The 15,968-nt window shown below is 36.7% G+C and overlaps 1 protein-coding gene across 1 annotated transcript in view; it reads right to left on the reverse strand.

Annotated features, from left to right (window-relative positions):
* The window catches only part of DOCK3 (dedicator of cytokinesis 3), a 606,207-nt gene that overhangs the window by 497,281 nt on the left and 92,958 nt on the right, over positions 1–15,968 (reverse strand). The window contains exon 3 of the mRNA XM_011939302.1: positions 2,406–2,461. Coding sequence (XP_011794692.1) covers positions 2,406–2,461 — 56 coding nt within the window. The remainder of the gene's footprint in view (positions 1–2,405; positions 2,462–15,968) is intronic.

A 15,968-nucleotide genomic window follows, 5' to 3' on the forward strand; every position in this document is an offset into this window, starting at 1 on the left:
TCTACTCTCTGTTTTGTGTTCCTCTGGAGTACTGCAACTTCTTCACTGGATACTGGACCTCTTATAAAGGTATTTTTCTTGGTATACCGTTGTTAAATCTGTGTTTCTGTAGGGGAAGTTTCTGAAACTTCTTATTCTGCCAAATTGCTGATGTCATGAAAGACTACTACTTTCTGGTTGGGTTCTATTCCACTACCACATAGTAAAATCAAAAATTCTCTGGAGAAAAAGGCCAAAGTAAACATGAATCTCTCCTTGTGCACATCCCTTCCATCAAAGATCACAGCCCCTCAAGATTGGTCTTGCCCAACCAATTGTTCTCCAGTGCCTGTAGACAATTGTTTTTTAATATTTTCTCCAGATTTTAGAATTTTTATTCTGGACCATCAACTTATTGGACATTTGGATATGGAAGCAAATTCCAAATAGCTTTCTAAGATTTACATCCCACTTCCAGCAAATATGGCTTCTCTGTGCATAATTTTATGTACAGCCACAACACTTCTACTTTCCTGAAGCAAACTGAATCCAGCTAGGGATTCTTCTGCTAGCAAAGTGTTCCCCAATGTCCTTTGTAACTATTATAAATGGGACATATGACTCATGAACTTATGGTAAGTTCCTTATCATCAGAAAGTGTATGATTTTGCTGGTATTTTCTAAGGCACTCTATTTCAGAATCCCTAGATACTATCTATATCTCCTTTTCTCACCTTGGTCCCTCACAGCTTCTGCCCACTTTCAGCTCCGATCAGCCTCATTACTGATAAATCAAGGATATTATTTCTGAATTTTGTGATAAGCCATTCACATTCAGAAAATGTTTTTAAGCACTTTCCAAAATATATGCTTTGCTAATCCCAAGTCAAAATACTCTCTTTTCCTTTTCCCACACTTCTATCCAGGCTCAATACTTTTGATAGTCTTTACTTATAAACTTGAGATGGCAGATTATTTGCTGCAAAGGTTCATAAACATGAGATGTATAAGTTGTTTTTCTTCTTTATGTCCTTATGGCTTTACATGTTTTGTAAAAGGAGAAGGAGAAGAATAAGAAGTATGCTAGTTGTGGATTCACATCAGAATCTTCTAAGTTATATTCTTACTATTTCCCCAAATTTTATATTGGAAGGCATACAAGACAATTAATAATAACTATCATCTCCAAATCTATTCTTCTAAGTACTAATCATGAAGCTAAAATTCGCAAGCTGTGTTTTGCAGTCTCCATTGCCAGCTGGGAGCATTAGAAAGATACTGTGGAAAAGAAGGTAAAGAAGTGTGCTTCCTGCTGTTCCTGTAAACAATTTCTTTCAGTGAAAATTGGTTCCAGCCTCCAGTTGCTTTTGGCATTCCGCAAAACAGCCTCATTACCACCTTCTTTATACATACCAACAGTAGCTATTTGATATTTCCTCCTCAAATTTCTGAGCTCCAGTATCTCTAGATCTAATTTCTGAGTTCCTGGGTTTCGGTATCCCCAACCCACTATCTTTTGTATCCCTACCATTAATGTGTAGGCCGCTTTATGCAGTTATAATCTATGGGTTACATCAGGATTTCCTCTTTTGTTCTTTCACTCTTCAAACGTGTGTAAATAATTTTCCACATTAAATTCCACCTCATAAAGTGACTCATGTTTCTATTTTCCTGAATGAACCCTAACTGACCAGAAGATCACTCTGATGCTTACTCAGTCAAGAACAGTATTTCTACTCCAGTCAAGAACAGTATTTCTACTTTAGGAAGCTATCTTAGTTACAAATTATACAGTACCTACATTTTATGTTTTAAAATAATAAATTTTGAAAAATAAAATCAAAACTATAATACTATTTTTAAAAACAGAACATGACAAAGAATTTTTTGAAAACTCATTCATATTCCCAACATGCAAAAACAAGTGGTAACACTTTGATATATTTATTTCTTGTCTCTTTTTAGGGAGATTGCTTTGCTTTTAAAATTTGTGACAAACCATTTTGTATATTGTCTTCTTATGGTTAAGGTATACACCTTTAAACTTTTTCAATTTCAACTTGCAAATAAAAAATTTTTAAAGTCTCTTTCACTTTGTAAAAACAAAATGACGTATTTTTCTTTAACTCCTACCCTGTGAATGACTATGCTCAAAATAGTACATAATTTTTTAAAACATACTGCATGCCTAATTTATTTTATAAAATTCACAGCTAACGTCACTTCTTCCGTATACAAGAAAACAGATTAAAGTTGTCTGTATTTTAAGAAAACATTATTCCCTTAGAATTACATGATAAAGCATGTACATTTTTGCCAGGAAAACATGTCAATTGTATATTTTATACTAGGAACCAAAAAGAAAAACAATCCTCCTCTACAGCCTATAAAAATTGTAAATAAATTTAGTAAGGCCAATTACTCACCCCCTATTACTGACAATTGCCTTTTTCAAGTGAATGTAATTTGCAGGAAAGATCCCCTGTAAAAGAGAAAATATTTCCCGTTAGAAAAAATTAACTGTGATTAACATTCATATATATGAAAATAGCAATCAGATCTCAGCACAGAAACATAGTAGATCTCCTGCTACAGCAACCACTTTGCACATTAAGTATGCAGAGCTGTACAAAGTATATTAGGTAGGAATTTCATGGCCATATGCTATCAAAATCTATCCTCAGGAGACAACCATGATCTTTAGCACTGCAAAAATAAAACTTTAAATTTTAATTTTAAAAGAGTTATAGATTAGAGATGGTCCATCAATTCACTCTCCAGATATAGTATTATGTACAAAACTTGTCACGTATCTCCAAAACTAATATCATCATCTAACCAACAACTTACAGATTATCTAGCTCTGAGCTGGAAAAACAATTCTCAGACTCTAGCTAACATTAATGTTCACAGGAGTGAATCAACTCGAGAATTTCTAAAATATGTCTTCTTTTACTCTTTCCAAAACTGTTTCTACTTTGTTATTTACCATAATTTGATTCCAATTCCTAAAGAATAAGTAGCGTATTAAAAAAAAAAAACCACGTCAGTTTTCCAATCAATGTTTCACCGCATCTCCTGATGTATAAAATGCTCTTCAAAGAAAACATGAATGGCTTACAGGTTTGGTGGCTCATGCTTGTAATCCCAGTGCTTTAGGAGGCTAAGGTGGGAGGACTGCTAAAGGTCAGGAGTCCATGACTAGTCTGGGCAACATAGCGAGACCCTGTCTCTACAAACAATTAAAAAGTTAGCCAGGTGTGATGGTGCACACCTGTACTCCTAGCTACTTGGGAGGCTGAGGTGCACACCTGTAGTCCTAGCTACTTGGGAGGATAACTTGAGCCCAGAAGTTGGGGCTATAGTGAGCTATCATAGCACCACTGTACTCCAGCCTATGTGACAGAACAAGAACCTATCTTACACACACCCACACACACACACACACACACACACATGGCCTAAATATTTTTTATACTCTGTGGCCCACACTACCACCAATAATCATCCCAATGAAGGCTATACACAATTAGACTACAGTAATAAATTCTGTGTGTTGGTTCATAATAAAAGAGCATATGCAAACGTGAAATCCTAATATGGGAGAATAGTGGGACTTCAAAAAGGATTTCAAATGCAACCGCATGTAACCACAGCTAAATGATAACTATTGTTTATCTGTTTTTAAAAAAAGGAATTGATAGTAAACAGCTTTAAAATATACATGCTCAGCATACACTTCTGAGAAGATGAAAGAAACATACTTTTCAGTATTCCTCCAAAAAAACACCTAGTGCATACCTAAAAACTCTGGAATATATATACATACATAACCAAAATAAAAATATTCTGAAAGGTAGAGAGAAGAAGGCAGACCAACTAGGGATTGTGGGAGACACAAAAAAACATAGTAGTGAATTCCCTAGTTTATCTTTTTGCATATATATCAGGCTATTTGAAAGTGAAGAAGCTGGAAACCTGGAAGCACTAACAGGCACAGACAGAAACTCCAACAAAAACTTGCTCTCTCTAGCCAAAGAACCAGGAAAAGGTCATCCTATTAAGACAGAAAACTTTTAAACAATAACCACTATACTGCTGTCAAACAGCACCTCCTTCTGCCCCAACCCCAAAAAACTGTGACCTAATCCTCACCCACACAAGCAAGATCAATTGGAGATAGTAGACTTTCACCATCATCAGGCAGTAACGAAGCACTCAGACCCATACTGGGGTAACATAAGAGGTGGCTGGCTGTTTAGGGACCCCAAAACCTTCTCCAGTAGCTAGTAACAAGCTCCCACCACACAGTGGCAGTGGAGATTGCCTGGATTATCTGGACTTACACCCCTAACCAGCATTAATAGGACTCCCTCCATCAGCCTTCTCTGGTGGTATCAGAACTGCCCCACAGGACAGCTGGACTGAAAAAGTACATGAATAATGGTATACTAGTGAGGATGTGACGCAACTTCATTCATTGCTGGTAGGAATACAAAATGGTATAGTCACTTTAAAAGACACTCTGGCAGTTTCATATAAAACTAAACATAGCCTTACCATATGATCCAGTAATTACACTCCTAAGTATTTACCCAAATGAGTTGAAAATTTGATGCCCATACAAAAAAACTGCATACAAAAGCTTATAGCATTTTTCTTCATAAATGCCAAGACTTGGAAGCAACTACAATGTCCTTCAACAGGTGAATGGATAAGCAAACTGTAGCACATCCATACAATGAAATATGATTCAGCAATAAAAAGAAATGAACTATAAAGCCACAAAAACATAGGGAAAACATTAACTGCATATTGCTAAGTGAAAGAAATCAATCTGAAAGGCTACATACTATATGACTCCACCTATATGATATTCTAGAAAAAGCAAAACCATAGAGACAGTAAAAAAACACAGTTATTTCCAAGGTTCCTAGAGGAAGTGGGAAAGGATGCACAGGTGGCACACAAGGGCATTGTTAGGGCAGTGAAACTATCCTGCATAGTACTGTAATGATAGCTACATGACATTGTGCATTTGGTAAAGCCCTTAGGACTGTACAACACAAAGAGTAAACCCTAATGTAAATAATGAATAATATTAATAGTGTTATCAATACTGGTTCATCCATTATAACAAATGTTCCACACTAATGCAGGATGTTAATAATAGGAAAACTGAGGTGGGGGTGGGGAGGAAAAGCCTGTACTTTATGCACAATATTTCTGGAAACCTAAAACTCTTTAAAAAATAAAGTCTAATTTGAAATGTAAAATTTAAAAAACGACACAAAACTTCCAAATTTGGAAAAAGACATAAAGGTACACATTCAAGAAGTTGAATGAATCCCAAGCAGGAAGAAAACCAAGGAAATACACAACAAGTTACAACATAGTCATTTTGGAATACTATGGGCAAAGAAAAAATTGACAAGAAACAACACTTTACCTATAGTGAAAAAAAATTACATGAATTACCAGCAAATTTTTCATCGAAACCATAAAAGATAGCAGCACCAGTCACAACAGCCAAAAGCTGTTTACACCCCAAATGTCCATCAACTGATAAATAAATGAGCTGTTCATATTATTGAATGGTATATATCCAGCCGGGCACAGTGGCTCACGCCTGTAATCTCAGCACTTTGGGAGGCCAATGCGGGCAGAACACCTGAGGTCAGGAGTTCGAGACCAGCTTTGCCAGCATGGCGAAATCCTGTCTTTACTAAAAATACAAAAATTAGCTGGGCATGGTGGCGGGTGCCTGTAATCCTAGCTACTCAGGAGGCTGAGACAGGAGAATCGCTTGAACTCAGGAGGTGGAGGTTGCAGTAAGGTGAGATGGCGCCACTGCACTCCAGCCTGGGAGACAGAGCGAGACTCCATCTCAAAAATAAAAAAAAGAAGAATGGTGTATACTTGTAGTGAAACCTTATTCGGTCATAAAAAGGAATGTACATGAATGAACTCAGAAAACAATATGCTGAACGAAAGAAGACAGATGCAAAAGACACCTATTACATGATTTCATGTACATGAAATATTCAGAATAGGCAAATACACAGAGATAGAAAGAAGTCAAATGGTTGTCAGGAGCAGGAGGATGAAAAAACGTGACCACTTAATGGGCTTGGAAGTTTCTGTTTGTGGAAATGAAAATGTTTTGGAGCATAATAATGGTGATGTTTGTAAAACATTATGAATGTACTAAATGTCACTCATGGTAAATGTTACATGTATTTTACATTCTGGATTTTTGAAAAATAAGTATAAAATATTTAAAATACAAATTCCTATAATTTTCATTGAAAATATAGAAGACAGAAGGAAGTGGCACATTTGTCAAATGCTGAAAGGAAAGTATTGTCAATCTAGAATCTTATACCTACCAAAAATACATTTCAGGAATGGAAGAGAAATCAAAACAATTTCAGATGAAGGAAAATGAAAATAATTTGTCACTAACAGAAATATCCTAAAAATAAAGGTGAAAGAAAATTCTCTAAGCAGAAAGAAAATGATGAAACAAAAAACCATGGAACTACACTAAGAAGAAAAAAATGTAAGCAAATCCATGGGTAAATATAATAGACTTTTATTTTTCTCTTGAATTTTCTTAATTAGATTTGATGATTGAAGCAAAAACTATAATACTAACTTATATGATTCTTAGTTTGTGTAGAAAAATAATTGACACAATTATATTATCAAAGAGGTAAAGTGATATAAAAGAAGATAACGTTTCTATAATTTACTCCATTGGAAAAAATGACAACAGCTGACTATAAGTTCTGCATATATGATATAAGCCTGGGGTAACTACTAAAAGAGCTCTACAAAGGGATACATTCAAAAACACTATATATCTAGACATGTGTACATGTGAAAATGGAATTCTTTTCAAAATTTCAATTAAACCACAAGAAGGCAGGACAAAGAAAAGAGAAAAATAAAAAATTATTTTATAGAGAAAACAGGAACAGAACAGAACAAAATAAAATGGCAGACTTAAATCCTAATACATCAATAATTACATTAAATGTAAATTATATAAATGCACTAAAAGACAGAGACAGGCAGAGTATACAGGTAGATATGATCAACCTATACGCAGTCCACAAAATAACTCATTCTAAATACAGTGATACAAGCTAGCTGAGTGTAAAAGGACAGCAGGATATGTTATACAAAAATTAATCAAAAGAAAGCAGTAGTTAATATCAGATAAAGTGGACTCCAAAGCAAAAAAGAAAAAATTACAAAACACAAAAAGATACATTATTTAATGACACAGGATTAACCACCAAGACATAGCAATTATCAATGTGTATGCACCAAACAAAAGCTACAAAATATATGAAGTAACAGTGACAGGAATAAAAATAGGTAAACCCACAATTACAGAGAGGTATAGAACTAGATAGAAAATCAGCAATGATAAAGAAAAACTCAACAACACTATCAACCAACAGGATCTAGCAACAGTCATTGAATAGCCACCTAACAAAAGCAAAATATACTTTCACTTCAAGTGTGTACACCAAGGACATACACCAAGAGGACATACACCAAGAAAGATCGTATCCTGGGGGAAAAAAAAATAAGATTAAAAGAAATGAAATCGTACATGGAATATTTTCTCCAACCACAATGCATTGAAACTAAAAATCGGTAACAAAAAAAATTTTCTAAACGTTTAGAAACAAAACAATAGGCCGGGCGCGGTGGCTCAAGCCTGTAATCCCAGCACTTTGGGAGGCCGAGACGGGCGGATCACGAGGTCAGGAGTTCGAGACCATCCTGGCTAACACGGTGAAACCCCATCTCTACTAAAAAATACAAAAAGCTAGCCGGGCGAGGTGGCAGGTGCCTGTAGTCCCAGCTACTCGGGAGGCTGAGGCAGGAGAATGGCGTAAACCCGGGAGGCGGAGCTTGCAGTGAGCTGAGATCCGGCCACTGCACTCCAGCCCAGGCGACAGAGCAAGACTCCGTCTCAAAAAAAAAAAAAAAAAGAAACAAAACAATATACTCTAAGTAATCCATGCAAAAAGGAATTCTCAAGGCAAGTAAAAAATTACACCAAACTGAATGAAAATGACAATACAACATAACAGAATTTATGGAACACAGGTAAAGCAGTGCTGAAAGGAAATTTTATGACAGCTAAATACACATATTATTAAAGAAGAAAAGTTTCAAATCAATAATCTAAGCTCCCACCTCAAGAAATTAGAAAAAATAGAGAAATATAAAACTGAAGCAAGCAGAAAGAAGGAATACAATGTAGAAATCAATAAAATTGAAAACAGAAAAGAAACAGAGAAAATCAATGAAATGTAAAGCTGGTACTGGACAATATATATTATAAAATCAATTGATTTCCAGTCAGGCAAAGAAGAAAATAGAGAAGATGCAAATTATCAGTATCAGGAAAGAAACAGGGTATCATTACAGATCCCACAGATATCAAAATGTTTATTTTAAAAATACTATAAAAATCTCCACACACATCAATGTGACAACTTACAGGAAATGGACCAATTCCTTGAAAAACACCAACTACCACAACTCACTCAATCTAAAATAGATAATTTGAACGTCCTATATACTATTAAGAAATTTTAATTTATATTTTGAAAACTCCTAAAAACTCTGCAGCCCCAGATGGCTTCACTGCTAAATTCTACCAAATGACTGCAGAAGAATTAGCTCTAATTCTACCAAATCTCTACCACAGAATAACAGAGGAGGGCCAGGCACAGTGGCTCACACCTGTAATCCCAGAACTTTCAGAGGCAGAGGCAGGAAGACGGCTTGAGCCCAGGAGTTTGAGACCAGCCTGGGCATTTTGTAGAAACCCCATCTCTATTAAAAAGTTTAAAAATTATTCAGGTGTAGTGGCATGTGCCTGTAATCCCAGTTACTTGGGAGGCTAAGGTGGATCACTTAAGACCAGGAGTTCAAGGCTGCAGTGACCTATGATCACACCACTGCATGCCAGCCTGGCTGACACAGTGAGACCCTGTCTCTAAGAAAATTTTAAAAAGAATAAAAGAAAACAATATTCTTCAATACATTTTTAAAAGCTGGTACTACCCTGATACCCAAATTGAACAAAGACAATATAAAAAAATCACAGACTAATATTCCTCATGAATATACGTATAAATATGCCTAATCAACTATTACTACATATAATTCAGTAATATGTAAGAGTTAGGCATTGTGAGGGTTATTCTAAGGATGCAATTCATCTTCAATATTCAGAAAAATCAATGTAATCTACCACATTAATAGCTTAAAGAAAACAATCATATAATCATATCAATTAATGCAGAATATAAATATGACAAAATTCAACACATATTCATGATAAAAATAAAATTCTTGGAAACACCAAAATAGAAAATTTCCTCAACCTGATAGAAAGCACCTACAAAAAAAGCTACAGCTGGCTGGGAGCGGTGGCTCATGCCTGTAATCCCAGCACTCTGGGAGGTCAAGGTGGGCGGATCACTTGAAGCCAGGAGTTCAAGACTTGTCTGGCCAACATGGTGAAACCCCATCTCTACTAAAAATACAAAAATTCACCAGGCATACTGTAGTCCCAGCTATTCGGGAGGCTGATGTGGAAGGGCTGCTTGAACTCAGGAGGCGGAGGTTGCAGTATGCTGACATCATGGCACTGCACTCCAGCCTCAGAGACGGAGCAAGACTCCGTCTCAAAAAAAAAATAAAATAAAATAAATAAATAAATAAATAAATAAATACCTATAGTTAACATTATTTAGTGGTGAAAGAATGTATATATTTTCCTCCCAAGATCAGAAACAAGGCAAGGTCTACTTTCAACACTCATATCAATATACTGCTGGGAACTCTATCCAGTGCCATAAGGTAAAAATGTAAAAAGTAAATAAAAAGCATACAAGATTAGAAACAAAAAAATTAAAATGCCGCCTAGAACAAGAGAATTCTGAAAGGTTGCAGATACAAATAAACATACACAAATCAATTATATTGCTACATGCTAGCAATAAATTCTGAAACTAAAAACACAGCACCATTTACACTCAAAAAGAGTGATTTAGTTAGGTATAAATCTAACAAAACAGACACACAACTTGTATGTAGAAAACTAAAAAACACAGATAAAGATATCAAATATCATACTATGCTTATGGAAGACTCAATAAAAGGATGCAAAATCTCCCAAATTGGTAAATATGTTTAATATGATTCCCATAAGAATGACTTATATGGAAAGGCAGAGAGACTAGAAGAGCTAAAAATAATTTTGAAAAAGAATAAAGTGAAAATAACAGTCTACTTGATTTTGAGACTTATTATATAACTAATCAAGACTGTGCAGTATTGGCAAAGGAATTTACATATAGATCAATGAAACAGAGAACCTATAAACAGACCCATACAAACATATGCCACTAATCTTCTATAAAGATGCAATAGCAATTTAATGGGAGAAAATAACCCTTTCAACAAATGATACCAGAGCAAAGGGACATCCATAAATAAAACTATAACCCTCAACCTAAGTTTAAAACATTCTATAAAAATTAACTTAAGATGGATCACATCTTAATTGTAAAACTATAAAACTTTTAGAAATATAACAGAATAAAAATTTCAACTTCTAGGAGTAGCCAAAAATCCACAGACTTGACACCAAATGGACAATCCATGAAAGGAAAAATTAACAGATAGGAATTCATCGATATTACAAACTATTTCTCTGTTCAAAAAAAGAAAACTGTCAAGAGCATAAAAGGACAGGTTACAGACTGGAACAAAACATTTTCAAACCACACATCTGACATAGACTAGTATCTAGAATATGTAAAGAACTCTTGCCCCTTTCTATGCAGTCAAACTGAGCCAGCATCTGGGCCCATCATCAGGCCACACCTTCCTCAGTCACGCCCTCTGCATCCTGATCACTGACGACAACTAAGTGAGCTAGCTTCAGCAGGATCCAAAACAAACATTCTGCATACCAAAAAAAAAAAAAAATGCACTTCTTGAGGAAGTGGGTGGAGAACATGGAGGCTAAAGTATTACCTGCTATTTGCAAAGTTGAATCAGAAGAAAATACCAAGGAAAAAAACAGTAGGAAAGTAAAAACAAAAAGATAGATGAACCATTAAGTCAGGAAAGTGATCTAGAAATCAACAATGAAGATGTGATTGAACCAGACACTGATGCCTCTCAAGAAATGGGAAATGAAAGTGTAAAGATAACTAAGAAGATGAAGATCAGGCAAATGGTAAGAAAGCGGCTGCGGCCAGGTGCAGTGACTCACGCCTGTAATCCCAGCACTCTGGGAGCCTGAGGCAGGCAGGTCACAAGGGGAGGAGTTCGAGACCAGCCTTACCAACATGGTGAAACCCCATCTCTACTATACAAAAATTAGCCAGGCGTGGTGGTGCACACCTGTAATCCCAGCGCCTCAGGAGGCTGAGGCAGGAGAATCGCTTGAACCCAGGAGGCGGAGGATGCAGTGAGCTGAGATCACGCCACTGCACTCCAGCCTGGCAACAGAGCAAGACTCCATCTCAAAAAAGATAAGAGAAGAGAGGGGAGGAGAGGGGAGGGGAGGGGAGGCGAGAGGAGAGGAAGTGAGGCTGCCATTGAAGCCCTAGATAATGGTACACTACAGAAAGCCACTGTCTTGTTCACAGATGCCATCAAGCTGAATCCTCGCTTGACCATTCTGTATGTCAAGAGAGTCAGTGTCTTTATCACATTACAGAAGCCAAACGTTGCCATTCGAGACTGACAGAACAAATGAAATAAATTCTGATAAGGCTCAGCCTTACAAGTGGTGAGGAAAGCACACAAATTTCCGGGCCATTGGAAAGCAGCAGCTATAATCTTGCCCCTGACTATAAACTGGATTATGATAAAGATGCTAGTGCAATGCTGAAAGAAGTTCAACTGAGGGCCAAGAAAATTGCAGAACATTAGAGAAAAGTTGAATAGAAGTATCAAGAGCAAGAAATCAAAGAATAAAAAGGGTTAAAGAAGGTTCCATAAGATCATGAGAGAGCTCAGAGGGAGAAGAAGCCAGATGACATTCAGGAGCTCAGTATGGCTCTTTTCGAAGTGGCTTTCCCAGGGGAATGCCTGGTAATTTTCCTGGAGCAATGCCTGGATGCAATGAAATTCTTAGTGATCTAGAGCAGCGGTGTTCAATCTTTTGGCTTCCCTGGACCACACTCAAAGAAGAATTGTCTTGGGCCACACATAAAATACAGTAACACTAACAAGAGCTGATGGGCTTAAAAAAAAAATCGCAAAAAATCTCATAATATTTTAAGAAAGTTGACAAATTTGTGTTGGGCCACATTCAAAGCTGTTCTGGGCTACATATGGCCCATGGGCTTCACAAGCTTCATCTAGAGGTTCTTGCAGCCATGCAGGAAACAGAAGTTATGGTGGTCTTCCAGGAAGTGGCCCAGAACACGGCAAATATGTCAAAACACCAGAGCAACCAAAAAATTATGAATCTCATCAGTAAATTGTCAGCCAATTTTTTAAAGTGAAGCAAAATGCCCTTTGGACAAGTAAAAGGCCCTAGGTGAAAGAAAAGCAAACTAGATCACCTAATAAATGTTACAATAATACAAACAAGTGTACCTCTGCTCAAGACAACTAGAAGGCTTTGAAGATCATCTCTATCCCTCTTTCCCAAATGCAGCTGAATATTTTACTGTGGTTTGCCATTAGGATATTCATTCAAATCATGTGTTCCTGCTGGAAATTACAAACTATAATAAAATACTAAATATTTATACTGAATAAAATACTAAATATTTTAAAACTTAAAACATTTAAAACAAAAGGATGTGTTAGTTCATATATTTTTCTTTAATAATCATTTTGTATTTTTCCCTTAAATCATTAGGCAAGGAAGATACTTAAGTATGGAAGATTTATTGTTCTGGTTTTAGTGAAATACAGGTTTACAAGCGGGAGACAAATAAAACTAATTTAAGTAGATAAAGTTTGAGTTGAATATATGATTAGTGAGGAATTTTGATTTCTCTTTTTAAATGATTTTTTAAACATGAATAATTCTGATAAAACTATTAATATTACCAGTATTTCAACAGAACCTGAGGAGAGACTGGAAGTACTTGGTATAGCAGCAGTAATCTTACTATGTTTTACATAGCATGCACCCTCGTGCCAGTTACATTTAAACCTTACATAATGGTAAAGAATTTTTTTAATGCTCCAGTAGAGCTGGCTTATTCAGCTCTGTTCTTGTTCAATGTATCGAGAAAATGTTTCATATTATTTCAACAGTGAACAGGCGAAGACTCTCAAAACACAACAGTTATTTTCTTTTTAATTCAAAAACTTAAAGAGGAAGAGACGATTGCAACTTCATTCTATGAGGCAAGCACTGCTCTGATACCAAAATCAGACAGGGACACAACAAACAAGAAAACTATAGGCCAATAATCCTGATCAACATAAATGCAAAAATCTTCTGCAAAATATTAAATACTCAAATTCAACAACATATCAAAAACATCATTCATCATGATCAAGTGGGATTCATCCCAGGGAATCAAGAATGGTTAAACATATGAAAATCAATAAACATGATACATCACATCAACAAAATCAGAGACAAAATCCATATCATTTCAATGGGTGCTAAAAAAGCATTGATAAAGTTCAAAATCCCTTCATGATAAAACCTCTAAACAAACTGGGTACAGAAGGAATTTACCTGAACACAACAATGGCCACACATAACAAACCTATAGCTAATATCATACTGAATGAACAGGGAAAAATTGAAAGTCTTTCCAAAGAGATCTCAAACAAGACAAGGATAAGACTTCCATCACTTTTATTTAACATAATACTGCAAGTCCTAGCCAGAACAAACAGGCAAGAGAAAGAAGTGAAAGGGCACTCAAATTGGAATTTTAAAAACCCAATTATCCTTGTTTGCAGACAACATATTTTTTTTTTATTTTACTTTAACTTCTGGGATACACGTGCAGAACGTGCAGGTTTGTTACATAGGTATACATGTACCATGGTGGTTTGCTGCACCTATCAACTCATCATCTAGGTTTTAAGCCCCGCATGCATTAGGTATTTGTCTTAATGCTCTCCCATCCTTTCCCCACAACTCTGGTGTGTGATGTTCCCCTCTCTGTGTCCATGTGTTCTCATTGTTCAACTCCCACTTAAAAGTGAGAACGTGTGGTGTTTGGTTTTCTGTTTCTATGTTAGTTTGCTGAGAATGGCTTCCAGCTTCATTCATGTGCCTGCAAGCACATGAACTCATTCTTTTTTATGGCCACAATGACCTTATATTTAGAGAAACCTAAAGACTCCACCACAAGAAAGCTCAGAACTGAAAAACGTATTCAGTGAAGTTGCAGCATACAACCTCAACATACAAAAATCAGTAGCACTTACACATACTACCAGTGAAAAATCAAAAAAGCTATCTGCTTTACAATCGCTACCAAAAATAAAATAAAATACTTAGGAATAAATTTAACCAAGTAAGTGGAAGATCTCTACAAGTAAAACTACAAAACAGTAATGAAAGAAACTGAAGAGGACACAAAATAAATGTAAAGATATGCCAGGTTCATGGATTAGAAGAATTAATATTGTTAAAATGCCTATACTTTTTTTGTTTTTTTAATTTATAAGATACAAGGTCCCATTTCATCACCAGGCTGGAGTGCAGTGGAACAATTAGCTCATTGCAGCCTTGAACTCCTAGGCTCAAGGGATCCTCCTGCTTCAGCCTCCCAGGTAGCTGGGACTACAAATGCATCCACCATGCCCAGCTAATTTTTTCTTTTATATTTTGCAGACATAAGGTTTTGCCATCTTGCCTAGGCTGGTCTCAAACTTCTGGGCTCAAGTGATCCTCCCACCTCAGCCTCCCAAAGTGCTGAGATTACAGGTGTGACCTATAACATCCAGCAAAGTATCTATACTTCCCAAAGCAATCTATACATTTAATGCAATTCCTATCAAAATACCAATGACAGGAGGAATAAATGGAGCAAGACGCTGACATAGAAGGCTCCACTGATCACCCCACTGAGAGGACAACAATTTAACAAAAAACAAAAGAAAAAAAACTCCTTCATAAAAACCAAAACTCAGGCAAGTACTTACAGCATCCAATTTTAACTTTACATTACTGAAAGAGAAAAAGAAGAGGTAGAAAACACAGTTTTGAATCACAGACACCACACTTCCTCCAACCCATAGCAGCTACTGCATGGTGCAGAGAACAATTCTGCATGCTGGGGGAGAAAGAGCGCAGAAATTGGGAGGCATTGAACTCAAAGCTGTTCCATTAGAGCAGAAATAAAAACCAGAATAAATTTGGCTGATGTGTGCCCATGAAGAAAGCATTTAAACCAGCCCTAGGCAGAGGAGAATAGCTGATCTTAGTGATTGGAACCTGAGTTCCTGAAAGTCTCACCACCTCAGGCTAAAGACTCTGGGGCTCTAAATAAACTTGAAAGGCAGTCTAGGCCACAAGGACTGTAACTCCTAGGTGAGTCCCAGAGGCAAACCAGACCCAGAGCCAGTGGATTAGGAAACACACAATCTAATGAGAGAACAGCTAGGGTAGCTAAGAAAGTGCTGGCATCACCTCTCCCTTAACCCCCCAGGCTGCACAGCTTGCAGCTCCAACAGACCCCTTCCTTTTGTGTGAAGAGAGGAAAGAGTAAAGAAGACTTTGTCTGGCATCTTGGATACCAGCTCAGTCACAGCAGTATAAGGCACTACTCAGAGTCGTGAGGTCATGAGGTCCCCTTTCCAGGCCCTAGCTCCCAGATGACACTTCTAAACATGCCCTGGGCCAGAAGAGAACCCGCTGCCTTGAAGGGAAGGGCAAAATCCTAGCAAAATTCATCATCTGCTACCTAAAGAGCCCTTGGGGCCCTGAATAACCAGGAGTGATACCC

This window comes from Colobus angolensis, unplaced genomic scaffold (genome assembly GCF_000951035.1).
Source record: "Colobus angolensis palliatus isolate OR3802 unplaced genomic scaffold, Cang.pa_1.0 Scaffold18, whole genome shotgun sequence".
Lineage (NCBI taxonomy): Eukaryota > Metazoa > Chordata > Mammalia > Primates > Cercopithecidae > Colobus > Colobus angolensis.